Source organism: Mauremys mutica, chromosome 1 (genome assembly GCF_020497125.1).
Source record: "Mauremys mutica isolate MM-2020 ecotype Southern chromosome 1, ASM2049712v1, whole genome shotgun sequence".
In the NCBI taxonomy this organism is placed as follows: Eukaryota; Metazoa; Chordata; order Testudines; family Geoemydidae; genus Mauremys; species Mauremys mutica.
The window spans coordinates 296,458,471-296,485,747 of NC_059072.1; the positions used below are offsets into that span (position 1 = coordinate 296,458,471).

At 41.6% G+C, this 27,277-nt stretch overlaps 1 protein-coding gene across 4 annotated transcripts in view; it reads left to right on the plus strand.

Annotated features, from left to right (window-relative positions):
• Positions 1–27,277, plus strand: part of DIAPH3 (diaphanous related formin 3) — a 509,860-nt gene that overhangs the window by 242,494 nt on the left and 240,089 nt on the right. For all 4 annotated transcript variants that reach the window (XM_045012145.1, XM_045012154.1, XM_045012162.1 and 1 more), the window contains 2 exons: positions 1,939–2,033; positions 18,639–18,740. In XM_045012145.1, coding sequence (XP_044868080.1) covers positions 1,939–2,033; positions 18,639–18,740 — 197 coding nt within the window. The remainder of the gene's footprint in view (positions 1–1,938; positions 2,034–18,638; positions 18,741–27,277) is intronic.

The window sequence follows — 27,277 nt, forward strand, 5'->3', positions numbered from 1 at the left end:
AGTACCAAATGTACCTCCCACCCATCCACTGGGTGAGTAACCCTGTCAAATAAGGAAATTTAGACTGTCTTGAGATTATTTGTTCTTGACAAATCCACGTTGGCTGCTATTTATCACTCTATTTTCTTCTAGGTGCTTACAAATTGATTTGTTAAATCATTTTTACTAGTGTTTTTCTTGGTATCAATGTGAGGTTGACTGGTTTATAATTCTCCAAATTCTCTTTGTTTCCTTTTTTAAAGATAGGTACCATATTTACTCTTCTCTGGTCCTCTGGGACCTGATCTTTCATAGATAGTTGCTAACACTTCCAAGACTGGTTCAACTAGTTTATTAAGTATGCTCAGGTGAATTTCATGAGGCCTGCCTACTTGAATACATCTAATTTATCTGAATATTCTTTGTTGCTTTTCCCTATTCTGACTTGTGTTCCTTCCTCCATGTTTTTAATATTAGTTGTGTTAAGCATGCCCAGGAAGAAGATGTTAGTGATTGTATGGGGCAAAGTGGACTTGGATAAGGCTGGAAAAAGACTAATTTTCTCCTCCCCTTGTACCCTCTCACTGGGTGATGTCTTCCACTTACATGATTTCAACTATTATCTCTATGCTGACAACTCCCAAATCTTCTCCACTAGGTGTCTTCCTTCATCCAAACCTGCATTTCAGTCTGCCTTTTTTATATCTCCTGTATGCTCCATCAAGAGTTTAAATTTAATATGGCCAAAACTTGAGCACCTATTCTGTTAATCTCTGGAGCCTTTTATATGTCCCCATTTTCTGTTAATTTTCTCAATGCCACCATCCTTCCCATTACTCAAGCCCATAACTTGAGGGCCAACCTTTATTCCTCCTCCTCCTTACATCCATTTTGTATCCAAATATTGCCTGTTCCTTCTGTACAATATTTTTAAAATGCAACCTTTTCTCTGACCGGATAGCAAAACTCTCATCTGAGCTGTCAGTCTCCTGTCTTGAGTACTACAGCGTTCCCCTTTCCAAGATTTCCAACACTCATATTTCCCCACCCAGCCCACAGAAAACAGTTGCAAAGGTGTAATTTCTGGCCACATCAACTACCTCTTAGAGTAACACCACTGTCTCCCAACAACAAGCTTAAACTGTGTTCTTGCATTTAAGATGCACCCTCCTCTCTCCTTATCTGAGTAACAGCATAATCTTACCATTTGTGGTCTTTTACCTCTTACCCTTTCTCCTGTTTTGATAGCCTTTTCTTGCATAATATCTGCGACTAGATTGTAAGATATTCAGGGCACAGATCTATTGTCTTATTTTTATGGTGAGGTGCCTAGTATTCCATCTGGTGCTGTAAAATAATAATGATAATCACTAGAACAGATGAGGAAGGTTGGAGAGAAGATGTGGAATTAGGAGGGGAGTTGGTCCATGAGAAATTGCTTATTAAATACTGCGTATGAAGAAAATGTTGGACAGTTGTTATAGTACAGCAAACAAAGGCATTATTAAAGGATTGTGATTGTTTTGCAATTAGCAGTGGTTTAGAGAGAGTGCGCTCTTGCTCGCGCGCTCAAAGAACGGGGGAGGGGTGGGAGAGAGAGAGAGCTGAGATTCCTATGCAGTAAAGGGGAAACATGTAAAAATGGTCACCCAAGTACAAATAATATAGTAAATGATGAGTGACTCTCCTAGAGCAAGGACTCTTTTTGTCTCACTTGCTATGTTACTGCAGCATCTGTTGATATAGTAATTCATCTGCCGGAGGACTGGAAGAGTCAGACTAAAAATTATGAAAGCTGCAAAATCTGCATAAAAAGTTTTCTCTTATCCATATTATCATATGCTATGCTTGAGTGGCCTGTAGAATTCTACAATCCATTTAGTGTTTATTTTGTAAGTAGAGTGAAAGATCAGATTCTTACTACATCTCCATTCATTATGTATTATGTTTTTGTTCTAGCAATTTTCCTTGGTTCTTTCCGAGTGCCTTATGAGGAAATCAAAATGATGATATTGGAAGTAGATGAAACACAGCTGGCAGAGACCATGATTCAGGTATGTAAATTGACAGGCGGTTTAAATACCAATATTTCAGTGTAAGCGTCTCATTAAACAGAAACCTGTTACTGACAAAAACTCTTAACACAAATTATTCAGCTGGAAAATCATTGCTGCATAATTAGTCTCTTAGCATTTCTAGTAAGCAAACAAAACTCAATCTTTTTTACATTTGCAGAGTAGATAAATCTTATCTAAACACTTGAATTTATATTCTGCTTTAGTATTTGTTTCCTTATTACCAGCATCCAGAATGCAATTCTACTTTATGTATGTATTCAGACAGATAAACCAGTATTTAATAACTTTTTGTTTCTACCATACCTGCAAAATGTTTTTTGTGGAACACTCTGTATTACCTTCACCAGTATTGCACAAAGCTGTCACATTGTTCCTGGTCATGAACTAGGCAGAAAAAGATTTTTCTTTTCAATTAGCGCTGACATGATCTGGGATCCTACCTTCAGAAATTCCAGAAGCTGCCTATCTGTGAATGCTTCCCTGGGGTGTAATTGTACAGCACTTCACATTCCACAACATTTTATTCAAAGCAGAAAATCAATACAGTTCTATTTGGGTACAAAAGAATCTGATTCTTAATATTACTTCTATTCAAAATATTATTTAAAGAGTGATAAGTTAAAGAATCTAACTACACTCAGTGGAACATAATCAACTGATTATGCTACAAATACTCTATAGTTCTGCATGACCTAGGTTGAAAAAATATCATAATTGCATGTTACAGACAGTGTTTTGGGATGTACTATATAATAATAAATAAGTGTACAACACTGAATGTTGTAATTTTGCATACCATGTATTGTTCCTTGACTTATTGTATCAAAACACTTATTCAAGGAATAGTATTCAGTTGAACTGCAGAAGAGTTCCTTGTTCATTCATATTGTAAAGTTTCAAAAAAGTGTTCAAAGATCATGTGGTTTAAAAAAAATGTTTGGAGTTTTCTTGAACCACATGGATCCAAAACAATTAAAGTAGTTGCATGTGTTTCCTTGGGCACTTGTTTTATTGCTAGTTATTGATGTGTTTGGTGATGTGACTGCCTTCCTTGGTTTTTTTTTTTTTCTTTTAAGGTTTGCTATGTGGTAAGTCAGAATATCTCAGGATCTAGAAGTTTTTATAATAAGCTGTCAAACGTCTAAAATATTAACATATTATTTAAAATGTGTTAGAATTTATTTGAAAATTTAAAATATTGATAGACTCACAAATGTGGTCTTCTAGTCTGACCCCCTGTGTAACGTCGGCCATAGGACTTCCCTGTATTAATTCCTGCTTTAAGTCCAGTAGTTGTGCTTGAACTAGAGTACATGTTTGGGGGGCAGGGGGGAAATCCCATCTTGATTTAAAGATTTACTATGATGGAGAATCCAGCACAACCTTTTACAAGTTGTTGCAGTGATTAATTATCCTTATTGTTAAAAATGCGTGCCTTATTTAGAGTCTGAATTTGTCTAGCTTCAACTTCCACCCTTTGGTTCTTGTCATATCTTTGTTTGCTAGAGTGAAGAGCTCTCTATTATCAAATTTCTGTTCACCATGTAGGTACCCACTGCCTCCTCCATGCCAGAGTCCCTCACTGTGGAGAGGAAAGTCTCCAGCAGCAGGGAGGCATCAGGCAGTGGGACACTACATTGTTTAAAAGGAGTGTAGATGGCGAGGCATTCCATGGTGAATAGATACATACCTGGGTATACGCTCACAAGGTTCAAGAGTGTCTTTATTCACCTAAGCAGGGCTTCACCATCTACGCTATTTAGACCTGTGCTAGACGGGGGAGGGGCTAACCATGTATGTGCTCTACCCCGAAAGGACTGCACAGAATAGACATACTGATATATTGTGAATAAGTATTTCATCATCATATAACAGGACTACATCATCTGGCTTTTCTTCCAAACACAGAACAGAAATATTTATTTGAACACGTCTGACTTTTCTGTGTCATGATTAACAATTCTGCTACTGAAAAATCTCCATGTTATTGTCCTTAACATTCCTGGCCAGAGATTTCTTCTTAGGTCCTTTTGCTTCCCTTAACAATTTTCTATACTTAGCTTCTGATTTATATTGATTGTTATCAACTTTCACTTTTTTCCATTTGGGATGTGATTGTGCATGGGTGTGTTGATCTCTCTCTCTCTCTCTCTCTCTCATTTTAAATATAACAACTATACCAAAATACCTGATTAATCATAATACACAAAGTAATTACAGGATTAGAATAAAGGGAGGGGAAGTGACATACTTATCTTCAGGATCTGCATTTATCATAGACCTTTAAAAAGTCAGCCTAAATTGCTTTGATTTTTTTTTTCAGGCATTCCCTTTCTGCAGAATGCTAGTTATTTGTTAGCTGTGAGGTCAGCCATATGACTGAGCCAGGAATCAATGTTTGGTGGGGATCAACTTTTCCATTTTTGCAGGTTTAATTTTTTGGCAAGGAAAGCTACATATTTAAACCACGCCACCTTGTTACCAGCTAAACTCCAGGTATCAGGAGTATATCCAAAAATGAAACTTAAGGAGGAGGGAGGCTTTTTGCGGAATCTAGTATAATGTTCTTAAACAATTCCCAATTATCATTCTCATTATTCTGTTTAAATTCTTTCTCCCGGCTGATTTGGCTCAATTGTTTTCAGCTTTATCCTTCAGTAAAAATGTAGTATCTAAAATGTATACCATATACCAGCATTCATTGTAACTACTATGGTTGGGGGTCTGCCATTTCTCCTGAGGATGGGAGTGAGTCTGATAACTAAGTGAGGATTGAGAGACCTATCCTAAAGTTATTCTCTTCAGAAGTGTTTTTTTTTTTTTTAAGGATGTCATTTCCTTGTCATTGTGTGTTCCTTCTCCTGTCCTAAGACACTGAATTAACAGACAATACTATGATACCTCATACTGGCAGCAAGAGAGCAGAGTTGTAAACATAAATCTCACCTTCACAGGATGGTGAATCTGGCACTGGCAGTCTTTCCTCTTGGCCTCTCTTCACTGGAGGAAACCTTATTATTCCTGTGTTAATTTGGACCTCTAAAGTTGTGTTCTTCTCCTTCCACCCTTTTTCCTGCCTCTTCCTCAGCTCTGTGTGGTTACCAATATGAATCTCTTGGGTTGGGGCTGTGCATCCAGGTAATTTGTCAACCCAGATCTTGACCCATGGAAGAATGAGTGTGGAATGTCAGGCTCCATCTCACTCTTCTGATTTGGGAGCCCTAGGTTCTGAACATCCTTCTCTTTGTCTGTAGTGACAGTCAAACAGTGGTGGCTTCTGACATCTGTTAAGGAGGTACTGGCACTGCATCCCTCCTTTCAGAGGTATGCTTTTAGGTGTTTGGCTAGAACTTGCCTTCTAAAAATAGTGCTGGAGTGCTGTGAAAACATGCTTTTAGACTGGCTCAGTCAGAAACTGTTAAGGGAGAATACAGCTCCAGTTCTTTCATTTTTGAGGCCATTGCCAGAGTGTAAGGCACATTATTTTCTTAATGATATCCACCAAGTGTCCTTATTTTATTTTCAGACCCCCTCACCTCCTCCAAGCCCTCACATTCCTTTGCAGTGCTTTTTATGGAGTTGAAATGGGAAAGTGAGATGTTTCTTCCACTGCTACCGACAGTGGTGAAAAAGGTCAGACAGGATAAAACTGTTTTTCCTAACTCTATAGTCACTCCACTGCTGCTGGTTTTGAGATCTGACAGGCCTAGAAGTGAACTCTCCTGCGAACACTTCCCAAGATGCTAGACCTGCTCTCTGAAAGCCATGTGCTTTGCCATCACCTTCATCTCAGGGTAGCTGCATGATCTTTGAAGGAAGTCTTTCTGAAAGGGAGGTTTCTTGGCTGAGGTGACAGACTATCAGAACAGCAACAGAAAGCTTGTTGTTGCCTCTCTCTCATTTATTTTGATCTGGAAGATCTCTATGGCTTGATGTGACATCAAACCATTATTGCTGTCCTGTTTACTTCTGGGTGTTTTAGATTTTCTTCCATTAGTATTCAAAAAGGGACTCAGACTAGTGATTCATCAAGAGATTCCTCAGTGGGACTTGATCTACGTCCTGCAGGTTCTAATGCAACCCCCAGTTGAGCCCCTCATGCAGTTTTCTTTCCTTTAGGACAGCCATTAGTGTTCCAGCGATTTCAGACAGAAGAGTAAGTTGAACTTCTTTACGTAGTCTCTCTGACTATTTGTCAATTTTTTCCAGAAAAAGTGGGGGGGGGGGGGTTTCAGCCTTCCTTGGAATTTGTTCCCAAGGAGAGTATCTAGTTCCACCTGAACAAACCCATATCTCTTCCTCTCTTAGTCCTGGCATCTCTTTCCCCACCATCCTGAGGTCCAGAGATAGCATTTATTGAATGTTGTGTGTTCTCCACTACTTTTTTTCTTTTTCCTTCTTAACTTTAGAAAGTCAAAGCAACTGTTTGTCTATTTTGAGGGTTGCAACAGGGGCAAGACTGCAGATAAAATCACTATAGTAGAACCTCAAAGGTATGAAAACCAGACTTACGGACTGACCAGTCAGTTTGACACCACATGAAACTGGAAATAAGCAATCGGGCAGTAGTGGTGATTTAAAAAAAAAAAAAAAAAGCTAATACGGTACTGTGCTTGTATTGCATCTTAAAGGTAGCCACATCTGGGCTGCCAATCCCTACCCCCACCCATGAGGCAGCCACTTACTGGTAGGAGGTAAAGACACTGTTCAGAGTTACCAACAACCACCATTCCCAAGGTGTCTGTAATGCTGAGGTTCTCCTGTATTGCTAGGTGCTGGTGTTAGGTTGTGCTCTCACAATGTGTAATGAGGCTATGGCCTTGTTCCCAACTTGCAAGATGCCATGTAATGAAAGAGTTTTCTGCTTCATGGGCAGTGAATGCTGAGCCTTCATTTCCAAGGTGTGTAAGGTGGCAACGTGGTTGTCTCCTCAGTATTTGTATGTCTTTATCTCTGCTTCCCAGGATGCCTTCTTTGGCTGCAGGCGTCTGCTATTGACACAGTAAGGTAGCTCTGCTTCCTAGGTTTACTGCTTGATACATGCACTGTGTGTCTCTTAATATCCTGTCAGAGGATAGGAGAAGATAGACATACAAAAAGGAAAAATTACTTAGCTGTTTGTCATAGTCTCCTCTTTTTCTTATCCTACCTTCCACCCTCCTTCCCAGTGGGTGATGTGCTCTGCCTGTTTATTATTAGCATTGTGTTTCTTGTTTTTCTCTGCCGTCTGCCATTTATCCATTGTCACAGGAGGGGAGAAGAGGAGGCTATGAAAAACAGAGCTACAGTAAATAATTTTCTGTTTGAAAATCTGTCTCAAAAAACACTAATGTGCTCCTACTCAAATAACCCAGTCTTGCACATAACTGACTCCTGCCAATAAATAACAGAAACAAAGCTGTCCCCCCAACCATCCACCATAATGAGATGTAAACTCCGAAAGCATATTTTGAACTATTTAAATATTACCATTGTTTTTCCTCTGTTTCCCTCTCTCCCTCCAAAAAGGGGAGGGAGAATAAAGAGAAGAAATATAATTTAACCTTTAAAATGTAACTAACTCAACCTCAAGTGTAACTAACCTCAAGTGTTGAGGTTCTTAGACTTGTGTTGTCTTGCAAAGTTGGTTACATTTAACCGCTGAACTAGTAAATGAAAATACTTTTCATGGACAATGTAGGCAAATTAGAGATCCTTAACATTTGCACTTGTCTTTCCTGTTGTGACAGGATGTCCAGGTCTAGGATCTCAGAGAGAGATAGAGCTTTTATTTATTTATTTATTTTTAACTTATCTGGCAACTAGGCCAGGTGAGTCTCATTAGTGAAGGCTTCAAAGGATAAAAGGTGGTGTCTAAGGTAAGGTAGGTAGCATAGGATTAGACAAGGGTGAGTTTTATTATTTTGTTTTATTTGTAGGCTCTTCTATAGTGATGATCATAGTAATTTTTGAGAACCTCACAAACATCTGTTGGGGAAAATCTCCAGAAACAGCTGGCTCAGGAGGAAGTCGAGGCTAAGATTTATGTTTATTTTTTTCTTAAGAATTAAGAAGTATGGCCCATGTAAGATGTGAGTTTTGGAAGCTAAACTTGTCTGTCTGTATTAGACTATATTGAGAGATGATGGGGACTCGCTTCATTCACATCTGATACTAATAGTGGAATTTCTGGTCATACCGCAAAAAGGAGAAAAATAGAGGAAGTTCTGAAATGGTTGGCTGTTCAGCAGCAGCAGCAGCTAAACCAGGATGCACCACAACAGGAAGAAACTCAACAAGCATAGATTCAATTTTTGAAGATGAACCAGACTGTCATCCTGTCCAAGAGAGGCAAGAGCTTCAGTAGGAGCTGATTCGGGGGACACTAGCCCAAGTTGTGCTGCCCAGCTGCCAGTAAGCCCAACCCCTTTCTTGCCCAGCCTGAGACTAGAAGATGCCCAAAGGTGTTTATACAGTCACTTTCAAGCAGATAGGCACATTATCTCAGTGTTGGATGAATCCAGTGCCATATATTTGGCCCGTTTTCTGATGGGAGAGGTACAGACTTTGTACTGGATATATACTCTGGTGCAGAGTACTATGCTGTGGAGGCTAATTTATTCAATTGATTGGGTGTTTCAAGGGAGAAGTGTTTCCATGAGTTTTCAAATGGGCTGTATTCCATGGGAATGTGGCCAAGTGCCTTCCCTGGTGCGTAAGAGGCCAGCAATTAATTTTCTCAAGCCCAAGAACTGTATGTTAAGGAAAATAACAGTTGTATTTATACTGGAGCGGTCCTTGGTTAGTTTGCAAACTTGGATGTGCCTACAATAGCTGTCAGAGTCTGTGAAACCATGTGTTCTTGTTCGAGTAGTGTCCCTACAGGTGCACCACTGTAGGTGCATTTGCGTCCCTTCGCTACTGATGAGAGAACTTTGGTAGCGGTGTCCGTTCAGCCTGCACGTGTGGTGTCCCCTCCTCTTGATCTGCTACGAAGCTAACCAGTGCTACACAGGTGAATCCCACTCAGTTCCTTCTCAACTGCCCCTGGCTAGAAACAGAGCTAATAGCAGTTCGTTCATCAGATTTGAAGTTCTCAAAGAGAAATAACATTGTTAGTTAATCCCTTTCTTATTTGTAGATGTTTCTTTATTTTCTCTTTCTTTTAAAACAAACAAACAAAAACCCCCCCACAACCCTAAACCATTCCCCCCTGCTCTCCCCTGGTCTGTCTGCCACAGCACAGGGTCTTCCTGGTTCACCAGGCTTTAAGAAGTGCCTCTCATTTAAGGAGGCCATCCCTGTAGCAGATAAATATTACCACTGCATCTGTTGCATCAGGGAAAGCCACATTTCCTAAAAGTGTGGTCTCTGCCAACAACTCAGATATTGGAAGGACTGAGAACTGGGAATAAAACTGCTCCTTATGGAGGTAGCTCTTCAGCTGTCCCTGGACCTGAGCCAGAAGTCACCCAAATGGCACGAATCTGCCTCACATCCTTTGAGATCTAAGGAGTATGGGTCAAAGAAAACAGCCATGGAACCCTCATGTGAGGCTTCAAAATAGAGAGCCGTGAGTCCCCGGAGTGATCCTTGAACTAGCTGAAAAAGATCACCAGCACATTTTGTATCATCAGTACCAAAACAGTCTAAACATGATATCTATAGCTCACGAGGGTCTGAAGAGGCAGGTACCACTGATGCACCCAAGGATCTGATGGGCATAGGCACTGAAGCAACGGTGCCAACAGATAAGGCAAGGACAGAGACCGAACCACCCCCCAAGAAGACGCTGCCATACCAGCACTACCATTGGCACCATCAACAGCGAGCCATCCCGCCTCGGAGTGCTTGGTTTGGCCCAGATCACCAATCCGTTCAGTGCTATTGACCCACCAACAACCATCGTCTGCCCTGAGTAGGTCAGCACCACAAGGCATTCTAAAGACCTCATGGTTTCTGACATACCCAAGTCTCCCTTGCTCACTACCAGGGCTTCAGTACCAAGTTTACTTCAGATGCAGGAATCTCTGCCGCTACTGTCGTGCACCTCCATTCTCCAGTGGTGAATCAGATAACCAAGAAGAGGAGATCGTCTACCATCACTCCTCCCATGTTCCTTATAGTGCCCGCTACCAACCTTGGCCCCCTCAGTAATATCCTCCATCTGCTCCTCAACGACCCTACTAGTATGATCAGCTGTGGGCACCACCAATAGGACCCTTTCCACTATCCCAGCGGCCCTACTGGGATCCCTGGGCAGCGTATAGACTCCATGTCTCCTGAGCATCTGGTGTGGCCTACCATGAGCCTTTGAGGTCCTCTTCCTCAACCATGGTGTCCAGAGCCTGTGAACCTGCCCAGGAGATCATGTAGGAAAAGGAGGGTGGATTTGAGAAGGAAGTCACACCATAACCCAACTACTCTTCCTCCTCTCCAGACAAGGCAATGATACCCCCTCCATCATCCCTACCCGACCACTTCAGGCTATTTCAAGATCTGGCAAAAAGGGTGGCAAACACATTGCAGATGTCTCTTGAGGAGGTAAAAGACACCCATCGTAAATTCCTGGACAACTGGCACTCCTCTTCTTTCCCCATCAATGAGGCCCTTCTGGACCCAGCCAAGCTTATATGGCAAACCTCAGCATCTGTCATGCCTACCTGCAAGTGGGCTGATGAGAAATATTATAAAGATAGAGAATTCCTTTTTTCCCATTTTCTCCCCCTTCTTCTCCCCCCCGCTCCGCCCAATAATTCCATTGTTGTGGATGTGGTCAACTCCCTAGGTCACCAACACCATGTGAAGTCCATCCCCTATGATAGGGACTGAAAGCACCTCGACCTATTTGCGAGTAAGACCTTTTCATCCACCACACTGCAATTCAGAATTGCAAGCTATCATGTTCTGACTGCAAAATATGACTACATCAGTTACGCCAAGCTTAACATATTTATTGATCAGCTACCAGAGTCACAATGTGAACAGTTTCATGCCATTGTTAGTGAAGGATGACTGGTGTCCAAGACAGCACTCCGATCAGTGCTTGATGCAGCCCACACAGCAGCCCAGTCCATCTCTACAGGTAGGGTTATGCAGCTGATTGCAGCTATCTGGCTTCTATAAGAAAGTACAGATAACAGTAGAGGACCTCCCCTTCGAAGGCACCAAATTGTTTGCCAAGGAGACTGACATGTCCCTCCATATGCTCAAAGATTCCAGGATCACTCTCCAGTCATTAGGGATTTATACACTTGGACAAAAAAGAAAATTTATTCCTCAACCTCAGCATAAAATCATGCACACCACATTTTCCAACTCAACTCTGTTATGAGCCTCAAAGGGAAAATTCCAGATTTTCCAAACCTTAAACCATCAGACCCCCAGTTTTCCTCTTCACAATAATCCAGTTTATAACATCAGTTTTGACATCTTGGTTGGGGTGCTGACAGACCACTCCCCTGAACACCAACCAATTGTATCCTTTTGGGTACTGCCTTGCTTTATTCTACATCAACTGGGAACAAATAACATCTGAGAGAGAGCTTCTGGAAATCATCCACATAGAGTACTCCATCCACTTCACCTCCCTTCTCACTCTTCCCCATCCCTCTCCAGGGACTCTTCTCATGAGAGTTTATTACAACAAGACTTGGATAATCTCCTCCATCTAGGAGCCACAGAGCCTGAACCTTAGCACCTATGAGAAAAAGGTTTTTCTCCTGGTTATTTCCTCATAACCAAAAAGAGGGGAGGTTGGAGTTCCATACTAGACCTCAAAGCACTGAACAAATTTGTCAAAGATCAAAAACTCAGGATGGTCAAACTAGCAGCAATGGTTTCGTCTTTGGAACAGGGAGATTGATTCTTGGCCTTCGACATATAGGATGCCTATTTCTACATATTGATCCTATCTTCCCACAGGTGATTCCTCAGTTTTACCCTGGGCCAGGACCATTACCAATACAGAGTACTCCCCTTTGGCCTCTCATCGGCTCAGAGAGTATTCCCCAAGGTCCTCTGCATAGCGGTAGCTCATGTACGCTCCCAGGGGATTATGATCTACTCCTACCTGGATGATTGTCTCCTCAGAGCCCGCTCCTTCAACGAGGCTGTCAAGGTTCTTTCCCCACTCTGAACTTTAGGGTACAGAAGTGGGGACCTGCATGGACACTTCTAAGCTTAATTACCAGCTTAGATCTGGTATCGCTGCCACCACTCCCAAGCACTAATTCCCTTCCCTGGATAGCCTTGAGAGACTCTTCACCAATTCCGTGGTGAACACAGATCCAAACCCCTTGGATCTTAAAACAAGGAGAAATTAACCATCCCCCCTCCTTTCTCCCACCAACTCTTGGTGGATCCAGATCCAACCCCCTTGGATCTAAAAACAAGGAAAAAATCAATCGGGTATTAAGAAAAAGGCTTTTAATTAAAGAAAAGAAAGGTAAAAGAAAACCCTCTGGTTGAGATTAGCATATCAGCTACTCTCACAGACGACAGATTCAAAACACAGAGGATGTTCCCCTGGGCAAAAACTTAATACACACAAGAATACCCAAATTTTGATAATTCCCTTAATGTTACAAAGAAAATAAACATAAACCTATTTATCTAAATACTAAAACTTAGTACTCTGATAAGAGGCTGGTTCCTTTATCTTTTTCACTCCGGCTGAAACTGAAACTCTAAACAAAGGAAAACTTCCCTCCTTCCTTTTGAAACATCTTGTACCCCCATTGGTTCCTCTGGTCAGGTTTCAGCTAGGCTAGGTGAACTTTTTAACCCTTTACAGGTAAAAGAGGCATTAACCCTTAACTATCAGTTTATGAAAGAGGCCTTCCAGGTCACCCAAACTGCTGTAGACTTCTTCACAGAGCTGTGCCTACAGATCAACGTCCAAAATTCAATGTTCAGCCCCTGTACATCGCCTAGAGTTCATAGGAGACAATCTTGACTCATTACAGGCAAGGGCACTTTAGCCACAGCATGGGTTCCACATCTTGGCCATGCTCATAGAGACAGTAAAAAGCAGCCATCAAATATCAGCCAGACACAGCCTCCAACTTCTCGGACATATGGCACATCTGGGATATCTCACATCAGACTTCATATGAGGTGCCTCCAGCTGTGGTTTAACTTGGTCTACAGGCTGAACAGAGACAGATTAGACAAACCTCTATCACTGCCCACCAAAGTCAAACACTCCCTGGACTGGTGGAAAGACCCAACAAATGTCTGCACATGGATACCCTTCTCGCAAACTTCCCCATTGTTACTTCACACCAGCAATACGTCCCTAATAGGTTGGGGTGCACATCTCTACAGGCTTGTGACACAGGGCAAGTGATCATCTGTGGAGATCTATCTTCATATTAACTTTCTTGAACTCAGAACAGTTAGGAATACCTGCAACAACTTCCTTCTGGTAATCAGAGGAACACACACAAGAGTCTTGACAGACAATATAGCATGCATGTACTATATAGTGTCAGAGGGGTAGCCGTGTTAGTCTGGTTCTGTAGAAGCAGCAAAGAATCCTGTGGCACCTTATAGACTAACAGACGTTTTGCAGCATAAGCTTTCGTGGGTGAAGTTGCATCCGAAGAAGTGGGTATTCACCCACGAAAGCTCATGCTGCAAAACGTCTGTTAGTCTATAAGGTGCCACAGGATTCTTTGCTGCTTGTACTATATAAATCGCCAGCGAGGCACCAGATTGTGGTCTCCTTGTGAAGAAGCACTAAAGTTATAGAACTGGTGCATTTTCACAACATCACAATATCAGCGGCCTATCTTCCAGGAGTACAAAACGTGATAGCGGACAGTCTCAGCTGCAAGTTCCCACATGGCCATGAATGGAAGATGAACTCACCAGTACTACATGACATATTCAGACGGTGGGAGACACCAACTATAGACTTGTTCACCACTTACCTGAACAAGAAATGTCCATGCTACTGCTCCAGGACAGGACTATAACAACACTTTTTAGGGGATGCTCTCCTTCTGTGAGTCAAGGACGTTCTATACGTTTTTGCCCCGTTCCCTCTACTAGTGGAAGTTCTGTTAAAAATAGAGAGAGAGAGAGAGGAAATGTCATACTGATTGCTCTCTCCTGGCCGAGACAAATGTGTTACCCTTACTTGTCACAATTGGCAGTGTGCCCACTGATCTCTGCAACCCACTCCACACCTCTTCTCGAAGAATGAAGAACACGTTCTTCTTCCCAACCTGTGGATAGTCCCACTCAAGGCCTGGCTCCTTCACGGTTCCAGCAAATAGAAAGATCCTACTCTGAGGACATACAGGAAGTGGTTACTACACAGTAGGAAATCGGATACTCGTTGTACTTACCTGCAAAAGTATACGAGGTTTCAGGTTTGGTGTAATTCCAAACAAATTTTCCTGACATCTACTACTCTCCTAATGGTTCTTGGTGATAGCCCTGATTTCTTGAGAGTCAGTATATCTCTTGGTTCACTCAAAGTTTACCTAGTGGCCATAGCAGCCTTCCATCAATAAATAGAGGAATACTCAGTGCTCTCATACTCAACGATAATATGATTCCTCAAGGGTATAGCAAAGCTTTTCCCCCAGCTCAGGCATCCTACCCCAATATGGGACCTAAACTTAGTAGTAAAGAGCCTGACTAGGCTGCCCTTTGAACCCATGGCTATTTATTAGCTCACATACCTGTCTGTGAAGGCAGCCTTCCTAGTCTAGCCCCCTGTTCTGAGACAGGACGAAGTAAACATAGGTCAACTCTGACAGGTGCTTATCTAAATGGTTAAATAATTCCAATGATGGGGATTCCCCAACCTATACCAATGATTGGAAGCCTATACCAATCCTTAACTATCATTATAGTTAGACAGTAGGTTTTTTTCCCCCTAATTCTTCCTTGCTGCAGATTAAGCTGATTACTTTTGTCCTGGAGAACAATTGACCATTGCTCTTATTTTATAACAGCCCCTACCATATTTGAAGACTGTTATCAGGTTCATCTTTTCTCAAGAGTAAGCATGCCTAGTTTTTTTAACTATTCCTTGTAAGTCAGGTTTTCTAAATCTTTTATCAAAATGCTCTCCTCTGGACTCTTAAATTTATCCACTTCTTTGCTAAATTGTGCTGCCCAGAACTGGACACAGTATTCTAGCTGAGGCCCCACAAGTGCCGAGTAGAGTGGGCATCATATTGTTGGCTCAGATTCAATTTGCAATATGCTGTAACCACCAGATACTTTTCAGTAGTTCTGCTGCCTAGTTGATTCTTCCTCATTTTGTATTTGTGCCTTTGATTTTTTCCGCCTTCTGAAGTGTAGAGATTTTCACATCTTTTTTGAGTGCCATACACCTAAGAGGCCAGATGGATGACTGCGGGAAAAAATATCCCACTTATGGCCTTGTTTTCTTAGGGAGAAAGTGTCATGTTCTTTCCTGCCCTCTTGGACTGCTGGAGGTCTAGCGTGTCATTGAACTCATTGTTGGACAATGAAATCAAAATACAGCAGGCAGCAGGGAAACCAGTTCTTCTGGCGATACTGTCAGGAGTTAGCATGCAAAAAGCACAGGGGAAAAACAAGAACAGTGCATTCCTGTAGTACTCTCACAAAGCAGCCCAGAACTGTCAGCCACTGTGTTACCCTTCTTCCTCAGCAAGAGTGAGCTTTGCTGGAAATTTGACTATGTGCCAGCTCCCTGCCATGCCAGCCTGTCTGTTTCAGCAGCAAACTCCTGAAGAGGCTGCCAGTCTTTAACATTGCCTTGTAGGTAATAATCAGTGAACACCAGTTGCTGAGTTTTCTAGAGACACGTCTCTGTGCATTTTCCAGTCCCTCTCACTGAGCACTCACGGAAGTTGTTCACTGCCTCCAAAGAGACAGTACACACCAGCCAACCAGCTTAGCTGAGGTCCCACACTTTATTTTAATATACAGCAGAGAGAGGGCTTTGAAATAAAACAAGAATAAATTTATTAATAAAGAACACAGATTTAAGAGATACACTTTCTAGTGCCTAAAACTTAGTTCAGGCCATCTATATCTTTGCCTAAAACAGTTTCTTACTTATAGGAAGCTATCAGTAGCTCTTGACCTTGAGGCCAAGAGGATCCACTGTCCTATCAGCAGCAGTATGTGCACTTCGAAGCCCCAGCCTTCCAATTAGAGGCACTGTTTTCTAGTCACCTACAAGTGGAGCGCTGATAGGGACAGCACTCGAAGAAGAGAAGGTTACTCACCCTGTGCAGTAAACTGAGGTTCTTCGAGATGTGCCCTGCATGGGTTCTCCACTACCGGCCCTCCTCCCCACTGCTTTAGAGCCAGATATATACACTCTGCAGCAGAGAAGTAACTGGGGGTGGTCGGACCGCACAGCGCTATTATATATATATATCTATATATCTATATCTATATCTATCTATATCTATATATATTTATATATAGATATATATATCCCACGCAAGAAGCGGGAGGTGCGCATGTGTGGTCTGACAGGCACTGCTGATTACGGTCTCCGATCCCAGGTGCAAGGGGGCCGGTGCATCCATAAGGACACTCATCTCAAAGAACCTCAGTTACTGCACAAAATAGCCATCAAATCATAATTATTGTTGGTCACTACTGACCTGAAACATAAGTTAGCTGGTATTTGGAATGTTTGCATTCAGAAGCATTGGTCTTTTGGGATGGTCTTTGGTTAGTGGGTCAGAGATCTTGGGCTCAAATATCCAGTGAGCCATCCAGAAAAGAAAGATTTAGCACCTGCGTGCCTGGGCCATATATAAAATATCTAGATAGAACATTAAACAGGTTAATCTTTTAAATGACAGTGTTTATTTGCAGAAATAGACTCGATGCCAATATGAATGGTAAAAATATTTAAAAGATTCAGGAGAAAAGACTAAGTATTAAGTACAGTTCTGTTCTATTTAAAGACAGTTTTGTAATTTTTAAACTTGAATTAACTTTGTGTTCACTGAAGTGTGAGATTATGAGCCATACATAATATTGGCAGGGTGATGAGTTAGCTTCCCACACATATCAGTACCCTGACCTATAAATCACTGCAGTTCCTGTTCAGGTGTCATAAAGGGAGGAAGAAAAAAGGAGGATTACTATTGCAAGCTGTGTCCACAAAATAAACTTGAAATGGCAAAATGAGACATCACTCAGTAGACTGTTGAAAGGTTCAAACAATTTATGCTCCCTTGTCTCCACTTAGCAATTTGGGACTTACTTTCCCCCTCACTGGGGTTTGAATAAATCCATGGGCTCTGCTGAGTTCTTTGGACTTTGCTTCCCCTCAGTGGACTTAGATGCCATGTTCTGCACCTTGAGCTTGGCTACTTCTTGATGTGTTGCAGGAGGTATTCTCTCAAGCCTATTATGTTAGCAAAATGACCTAACACTTACAGAAGACTGTATATTGTCCCTATATGATACTTTTCCTTCCATGCAGTGAACCACTTAATAGTATTGACATGTAAACTTTTTGGTTATATGAGGGCTGGTCTACACTACCAATATAAATCAATCTAAGTTATGCTACTTCAGTTAGATGAATAATAAACTGAAGTTGATGTAGCTAGATAAACTTACCACAGTGTTTACTCTGTGCTGGGTCAATGGGAGATGCTCTCCTGCTGACTTCCCTTACTCTTCTGGGGGAGGTGGAGTACACAAATTGATGGGAGAGCGCTCTCCCATCGATTTAGCGTGTCTTCACCAGACCCGCTAAATCAACACCATCTGCATCAATTGCAGCAGTGCCAATCTACTGGTAAAGTGTGGACATGGCCTGAGTTACTGAGATAAATACAGTTCATACCTCTTACAGCTATTGTTTTACCTGCTCTGCAAACATAGGAAGACATCACTGCATTCATTTGCGCTTGGTTCATGCTTTCAAGATTGTTTTCCCAATCTTTATCTATTAAGACGTATTCTTTTCTTTTTTAAAAAAAAAATAGCAGCTGTACTTCTGTAGAACAATGTGAGAGAGGTGCTGATATGCTGTACTACTGTATAACAGTCAAGTTTGAGACCTGTTTCTGTCTTAGGTCATTGCTGATCTGCAACTTGTAGTCATGCTAGATTTTGCAGCATTCTGTGGTGGTTTTGAATTACAAAAATAGGAGCAAGGATAAGGAAGTGCAACTCACTTTCCTTTATGACCAAAACACCATTAGCACTCTATTTTCCAGAGGTGAATAATTAGTGTATTAACTCACTGGATACCCTACATATGAAATTCCTATCCTACCTCACCCACCATGCTTTCTACCTAGGCATGCACAGGAAGTGTATTTTATCAACTTTGTTCCTTCAAAGTGGTATTCAAAAAAGAATAAAATATATATATACAAGAGGTGTGCTAACCATCACCATGTAATCACTTTTTCTGTGCATTCTTAATCACATTCCTCAATGTACTCTGAATATACATTGTAAGGACTTCAGGACAGGGACCTTGTCTTCACATTTGATTTTACAGTTTGCTACTATATCAATAATAACCCTGCATGAAAATCTGTGGTTGGATATACAGGCAATGCAAGATTTGCGATTTCTAATCTTCATAATTCGATCTTTTTTTGTTAGAATTTAATAAAACATCTTCCTGAACAAGAGCAGCTGAATACACTATCCAAATTCAAGAGTGAATATAATAATTTGTCTGAACCAGAGCAGTTTGGAATTGTGGTGAGTACCAGCCCATTGCTGCTATTTTTCACTTGTCTTACATTAGTAACCAGTGTTGAAGTGTTGTCACGTTATTGTTGTTCCTAATTATAACCAGAGGCTGAAGCTGGAGGAGAAAAGTGATGGTACTTTCTAGATAAATATCAACTGACATATCTATAGTTCCATAACTATTTGTTATATTGTTCTTTATCTCCTCATTGAAATAAAGTAATTATTAAACATATAACTTTTCTACAGCAAAATCATTTACAATGGCCATTTCTGTGGTGGAATTTTCATAGATGTCTATGTCAACTCTATAGCTATTTTGGAATTTTCATGGCAAAAGTCATTCTGTAACGTGACAAAATGTTTAAAAAAAAAGTTAAGATTTCTGTGCCAACTTTCTGTTGTCAATCCACCATGTATGGGCAAAACCCCTTTTGCATCACCACACTAACCTGTGTTTTTGGGCATATGTTTTACAGCATATTTTCTCATAATACTGCTTTTGCTCACCTTCGCAATTTCATAACAGGAGAATGGGTGGGTCACATCATTTTCCAGACACACAGTAGAAGGTATATAGAAGGGTAAGGGTGCAAGGGTGATAGTGCTCATCTGTGTCATGATGGAAAAAAGGTGGGCAAAGTAGAGACCCGTGTTTGGAGATCATTGATCTTAATTCTCAAGGCCTTTTATGTAGTACTAGTTTTAAAATTAATTTTGATTTGTCACTTTTTGCAGGTCACCTTAGTTAGTTATACCATTAGGTGCAAAACAAGTGGCCTCTGAAGCATTCCAGTCAGCTGGAACAGTTTTGTTTCCCACTAAATGCCAGGGTTTGAGCATATACCAGGATATGAAGTGTTGACTTTGTGTAAAGGACTAGTGGAGAATAAAAGTTTTGGTGAGGAGGGCATCACTGGTATTTAGCAATAGATAATATATGGAGATATACATATCTCATAGAGCAGGAAGGGACCCTGAAAGGTCATTGAGTCCAGCCCCCTGCCTTCACTAGCAGGACCAAGTACTGATTTTTTGCCCCAGATCCCTAAGTGGCCCCCTCAAGGATTGAACTCACAACCCTTGGTTTAGCAGGCCAATGCTCAAACCACCGAGCTATCCCTCCCCCGATGGATGACTGGAATATGGTGAGTAACCTTTGTAAGAATAGGAACAGTGCTACTAGGGAGGAAGGCAAGCAGAAAGGGAGATTGGACCTGGAGACAGTGCTGGGTTCTCTACTCTTCTTCCTCCCTTCCCAGTCCAGTGCATAGATTCATTCTTTCATTTCTTTTATGGAGTCTGCTATTGAACAGACCCTGAGATTCTTCCTCCTTTCCAGAACAGAAAAGGGAAGAATGATATCAGGAGAACAGAGAAGGTGTTCTCAACCTTTTATTTGCTGAGACCCCCCTCAACATACTATTAAAACCCCAGGACCTAATGGAGGTAGGGGAGTGGGAGCTGTGGGCCAGGGCAAGGGACCCTTGATCATAGGCATAGTTTGACTTCTATTTTGCGGGGGCAAAGGCTGTCGGGGCTCGGGTCAGATCCGCACAGCAGGGTCCAGGGAGGGAGCACCACCTCCACCCCCTGACTCACCTCATCAGGCCACCTAGCCTATCTGGGTTGTGGGGGGCTGCAACCAAAAATATAACTCAAAGGGGGGGGACTCAGCTCAAAAAGTTTCAAAATGTCTCAGGGTGCAGGCAGGGGAGTAGCTCAAGGTGTGCAGGCAAGAGGTAGCTAGGGGCTGTATTGGGCAGGGGGGTAGCTCAGGTTTCAGGGAGAAGGATAGCTAGGGGCTGTGTACTAGGAGGGCTCCCCCTGAGGGGGTTGCTCCCTGAGGGCTCTGCTGCTCCCCCCTTCTCTCCCCGGAAGCTCTTACAAGCTGCATGAGCAGTCAAAGGGGGCTGGTAGCTGAGGCACCAGCTGCAGATTGGAGACTGCCACAACTGCCTGTTCAATAGCACCACCAGCCAGAGGAGCAACTGCCCCGCACTGCCTGGCTCTGACTTCCCACAACAACCTGGCCATAGAGCTGGGCCTGAGGGGAGCAAGTGGAGAGGAGAAGGTGGATAGAGCTGCTCCCAGACTGCCCCACTCTGGGTAAGGCACTGCAGTTTGCCCTCAACTCTGCCCATGGGCTCAGGGCTTCTGCCTGCAGGGAGCACCAGGGCTTTCTGAAGCATCTGGTCCCAGCCACTTTTGGAAGACCAGATGCTGGGCTAGATGGACCATTGGTCTTACCCAGTTTGGCTGTTCTTAATAATTTGTACTCTTTTTGGGTATCAAAAGTAGGATGGCTAATTCATTATTCTCCAGAATCTCCTTTTTTGACTTGTTAAAGATAGGTACTATGTATGCTCTTCTGTTGTCCTATGAGACTTCACTCATCCTCCATGAGTTATCGAAGGTAATTGCTAATGGTTCAAAGATTGCTTTGGCTAGTTCCTTAAATACTGAAGGGTGACTTTCATCATGTCCTGCCAGCTTAAATACATCTAATTTATCTAAATATTCTATAACCAGTTATTTCATTATTTTGGTTTGAGATCCTTTCCCCTTGTTGTTAATATTAATTCTGTTAAAGTATCTGATTACAATTAACCTTTTTAGTAAAGACTGAAGTAAAAAAGGCATTATGCTCTTCAGCCTTCCTGTGTCATCCATTATTTGCTCTCCTTCCCTATTAAGTAATGGACCTATACTTTCCTTTGTCTTTTTCTTATGTCTTACTTTCTCCTCTTATTGCCTTTTATGTTCCTTGTTATTTGTAATTCGTTTTGTACCTTTGACTTTCAGATTTTGTCCCTAGATGCTTATGTTATTCTTTTGTACTCATGCTGAGCAAATTGTCCTTGTTTCCACTGTTTGTATTTTCAGTTCAGGTTTTGAGGGTTTTTTGTTTTTGTTTTTTCTTGTTTTTCTTTTTAACTCATTGTGGCTGACTGATTCTGCAACAAAGTATTCTACATAAATGAAAAGAAGAAAGGTTTCAGATTATTCATCTGCAATGTTCAAACAAACACAAAAAATCTGCTAATCTAATATATCAATATTTTCACTTAAAGTTTAGATTGTCCATCATTTAATACTGTATGTGTACCTCTGGTCGTGTCTTAGTTCAGATCCCTGATAACTAGACTAACAGTATAATTACTTCTCTTTTATAAACATGCAGAGAAACTAATGGGCAACAACTACAAGCACATTTGTGCTCTTATGTAATCAGACCACGAAAGGAGCTAACTTGCTAAAGATATTTCATTTGAAAGAGAAAGTTTATATAAAGTGAGGCAGATGTATTTAGAAAAGAAATTTAAACCACAGATAAGTTGATCTCATCAATCTCTAATGTGGATCAGTGTCCAGATCACGTAGGTAGTATAAGTTTCTTTGTTTTTGATTTTTTTCTTGAAGTCAGAATCAATTTGTTATAAATCTGACACTTTTGAAACTACCATGTTATGGTAATTGATTTCTTGGGATCTGAAATGCATGCTCAACTCTAGTTGGGTTTTATATCTGTGTAATTTTAGAAATAACTTTGGATCCATTTATCCAAAACAGCAATACCACTGTCTTCCTTCTGAAGTAAGGCAGCTTAAAAGTCTATTATTATGATGCTCAAATCTAGTTTTCTGATATTCCAGTTATGAGAATAGTGCTCTATTTGATTTCATCTATGTACTATGATAATTCCAGTTGCTTCTCTTTCATACCCAATTGTGGAGTTTTCCTCTGATCTGCAGACTTGGGGGCAGTATGAGACTTTTAAATGAGTGGGATAGGTCTTGTCTGTGCCTATTTTGGAATACAGCCCATTTTGTTCTGCTATCAAGTGAACTTGCACAAAGTCCTTTGACTTCCTGATTTTTCGAAAAACCGTTCAAGGTTTTTCAGGTGTTTTCTGTAGGTCACCCAAGTCTCACAACCATAGAAGAGAGTTGGGGTTATCGCCGTTTTATAAACTAAAAGTCTAGTGTGTGTTCTGATGTGATTGTTGAACACCTGGCAAGACAGTCTGTCAAAGGCAAGGCTGGCTCAGTGGGTTCTGTGTTGAATCTCAGTATCTATGGCTGCCAAGATAGGCCAAGTATTCTACATTTTTCAGTTCTTTGTCAATATAGATCTTCCTTGCTGGGTCTGATGATTGACTGGGAGTTGGCTGGTGAAGAACTTTTGTTTTGCTGGTGTTCAGTTAGCTTTTTTTTTTAAGGAAAAAAAGCTCAGTGTTCACCTCTTCCATATACGGTTACTACCCTTTCTGATCTTTACTTTGCTTAGGCATTTTCAAGGCCAAGGATAGCCTTTTCTGTTTCATAGACTTTTTCTCACACTGAGGCCATATAAAAGCAGAGAGGTGTTTTGCTGTAAGAGCAAAAATGCCTGTCCAACTCAGTCCAGTTTCAGCCCTGTGTGTAGGCATTGAATGGCTGCCTTTGCCAGAAAGGAGGAGTTCTCCCTCTCAACTACAGCACTCCATACTTCCCCCATCTGCTGCTACTAGTATAGTACATCTGCCTCTATAAGGACACCTTTTGCTGCCCATGGATCAGGGAGATTAAGTAAATAATTATCACACTTCAAAACAGACCATATGGTTGCTGTTTTTCAGAGCTCTGTGACAGGCAAACCTCAGTTAACATCCTGGAATAAGGTACCTTTTTATTTTTTATGACTCAGCAAAATTCTGTTCTATATTTTATGTTCCTACGAAAGCACTCCTGGGGTTGTTTTTTGTCTGAGCATGCTGGAAGGCTGTTCTTATTGCCATTTATTCTCCTCACTTCATGTTTGAGAAAAGGCAACAGCGAATTTACCTGGGATCCTTCTAACTGGACATTGAGTTCCACTTCTCAACTTCTACCTGTCTGTGTCTAAGAATCCAGATAAGGCTCCCTTGATACAAGCCAGGCTATTTTCTGGGATTCTCTTCTAGAACTTTTCTACTTGGCTTATCCAGAATACCTTGTCCTATTTTGGGAGAACACTTCGTCCAGTTCTCAGGGATACAAAAAAAATCAGTTCAGTGCCAGATTTAATCACTCAGGTTCCTTCATTTGACCTACAGCAAAGCTAAACTGAGTTGATCATAGTATAGGGGGCTGGGTATATGGTGTTAAACAGAAAACCTCTTTCTTTATGTACATTTACATATTATATTGAATTTCCTGTAACTTGCATCACATGTTTTGGGAATGGCTTGTTTACTTTGTAGGAACCAATCCCTGCATAGCATTCTCTGTCCATGCATTGTCCACTCTTGACCTATTCTTTATCTCATCTTTATAGTCCTAACTTACTTTGTCCATTGTCCCTAGCACCACAGTGTTCCTGTTTATTTTAGCTAGCACAGATACCCTGACTCCAATATACTGCTTGTTAAGGCCCTGTTTACAACTTAATCTTCCATTCACCTTCCCAATCATGCCTGCTAAGAAACGAAGCAAGTTTACTCCTGGGGGAATTCTGCACCACTGTGAAAGTGCAGAATTAATGTCCCCCACAGATTTTACTCTTTCCCCCCGGATAAATAGATTGACACGTTTCCGCTGGGCAGTGTGAGGGGATGGGTCACTGTATGGGGAGCTGGCCCCCATCTGTCTCCCTCCCTGAATCTGTATCCACCCCTCCTTAGCCAGACCACCCCCAGCTGAACACCCCCGCCCCCGAACAACTGCTTTGCTGAGCCCCAGTGCCCTGCACCTGGACCCCGACCCCACTTAGCCCCAAACACCTGGACCCCCACCCCAGGAAGCTGAGTTAATCTCAGAATTGTTTGGATGTTAAATTATATTGCTGCACAGACTGACACAAACAATAGCATGGCATTGGTTTTAGTTTCCTTTGAATAAAATTCATGATTTTTTTTTTAAAGGATAAAATCAATGTAGAAAAATGTTTAATTCTTTCTGGAGTGTATTACAAAAAATATGGAAAAAGAAACTATAACATATAAAAGTACTACATATCTATTGGGTGAAGTTGCTCTATTGCTTGATCTGCCAGTCATTGGACAGACTTGTCTGAGTGCCTCCAGAGATACTGAACTCTCTACAGTGGTTGGGAAGAACAAGAACAATGTGTGCCATGGTGTTATCTTTGCCCATCCTCTGCCAACCAGAACAGTAATCACCAATGCCTGTCTCCACAATAGGTTGTGGAGTGCATCTAGGAACGTTAAATGTTCCGGGTTTGTTGTCACAGACGGAAGCGTAGTGCCATAGCAGAGTACTGGAGCTTCAAGCCATTTACAATGTGTGTTGTGCCTTCTAAGATCAGTTCAGGGGAGTAGCAGTCCACATACTCACCAACAATAGTACTGAAATGTATTATGTGAACAAGCAGGGAGGAGCCCACCCCAACTAGCTTTGTCAGCTATTGCAACAAAGGACAAGAAGTGCCGTCAGTTTTGTTCCTGAGTGAGACTCAGCTCAGGTTCTCTTACTGATGCTTTTCATTTGACCTGGGGAACGGACCTAATGTTTGCCTTTCCCCCTATTCTGTTCATTTCACAGGCTACCCTCAAACTGAAGTGGGACCATGCCAATCTAATACTGCTTTTGCCAGCTTGGCCAAGACAGTGTTGGTTCTCTGACCTTCTCAGCCTGTCAGTTTCACCTCCCAAATTTCTTCCTCTCTTTCTTGGCCTGCTGACTTAGCATTTTGGCCAGGGTGTTCCTTTGGTGTTGAGGCATCTACACCTCATTGCCTGGATGATACATGGCTAGATGATGAGGAAGGTCAGTTCAGAGGATCCTGCTTAATTGTAGAAAAACATCTATTTGCTCTATTTATTGGCTAAGTGTGTTTTTTGGTTTAATCAATATCTCGGGGAATGCAACACATTTTGGCTCGTGTTTAGGACATTTTGGACTGCTTGTTGCATTTGAAGTCCTTGGGTCTGGCTCTTTCAGCTCATTGAGGGTTTGTTTGGCAGCAGTCCTGGTGTTTCATGTTCTGATCCAAGGAGAGTTGATTTTCTCCAACTCCATGAAAGTGAGATTTCTGAAAGGTATTGTCTGACTATTTCTACTTGTGAATGAAACTGTCTGAATGTGGGATAATAATACTGTACTGGCCGCCCTCATGTGTCTTCCATTTGAGCCGGTAGCTACCTGTTCATTATCTCTCCTCTCGCAAAAGGCAACCTTTCGTGTGGCTGTAACAGCCACAAGAAGTCAGTAAATTAGCCTTAATGATAGAATCTTCATATACTCAGTTCTTCAAAGAAAAAGTGTCATTAAGACCACATCTAAAGATTTTATCCAAAGTTGTTTCACCTTAAGCAGGTTATTTAATTGCCTGTATTCTTTCCTAAGCTGCATAAGCGGACAAGCAGCATCTCTGTACGTTAGATGTGAGGTGTAGTGCTTGGTGTTCTATCTGGAAAGGTCTAAACCATTTTGTTCATTACCTTGACTACTATGCCAATCAGATAAAAGGTCAGCCGGTCTCCTCACAGATGATTTCCAGATGGATATCTCCTGTATGGAGTAGCTCAGACTATGACCCCCACAGATATTATGGGCTCATTCAATGAGAGCACATGTGACATCTGTCACATATTTTCAGTGATGTTTCATATTGGATATTTGCAGGGCTGCTACATGGTCTTCCATGCATAGTGTTTACCAAACACTATGTTATTACCACAAGTAAAGCAAACTGTTGGAAGGCAGTTCTGGAAGTCATTGTTAAGTAGAGTCCAAGCCCAACCACCTACCTGAACTGTTTGTGAGTCACCTTAGTGGAATACATGCCTGCAACCACTTGAAGGAGAAAAGATGGTTCCTCACCTGTTCTGTAACGGTTGTTCTGCGAGATGTGGGTACAGGCATGTATTCCATGGCCGGCCTCCAACCCTCTGCATCAGAGTCATCAGCCTTGGATTGCAGTGTGAATGAACAGATAGGGGTTGAGGGGTGGGTTACTAGGGCCAGAGGGCATGAGCACTACTATAATGAGTGCTGCTAAGCCAGGTTCTCTGGTTTCAGGGTGCAGGATGTGTGCATGCCTGAGTGGACTATACATCCAAACGCACATCTCAAAGAACAGCAGTTAAAACACAGGTAAGGAATGGTCTTTACCTTGTCTCAATTTTCTAATATACTCTTCTGAGAAACCCTTTGCTGGGAGTGATTCTGTGCTTTCTTGTGCTGTTTTGTCCGTCAGCTGCTTAATAGATCTATTTTAAAACAAGAAGTGTTCTCAGGGAAGCATACCCTATCTTTCACATCATCATTTTCTTATTCATTTTTTTGAAAACTGTAAGTGTTTTTCAGTTTCTGATTAGTCACTGATTTGTCTTTGAGTGTAAAATGTCCATTGAATTTCTGATTTCCTTCATATAAGCCCTTGAATTTCCATTAAACTAATCTGCTTCCACTGCTTTGGTTTACTCTTCCTGGGCAGTAAGCTCAGATTTTCCAGCTCATTTCTGTAGGAACTTTTGTTCAGCCAAATATGCATCATCATATTTGCCACTTTTCCCCTGAAGAAAAAGGCATCAAGTGTCTTGAAATGAGTGAGAGAAGAGC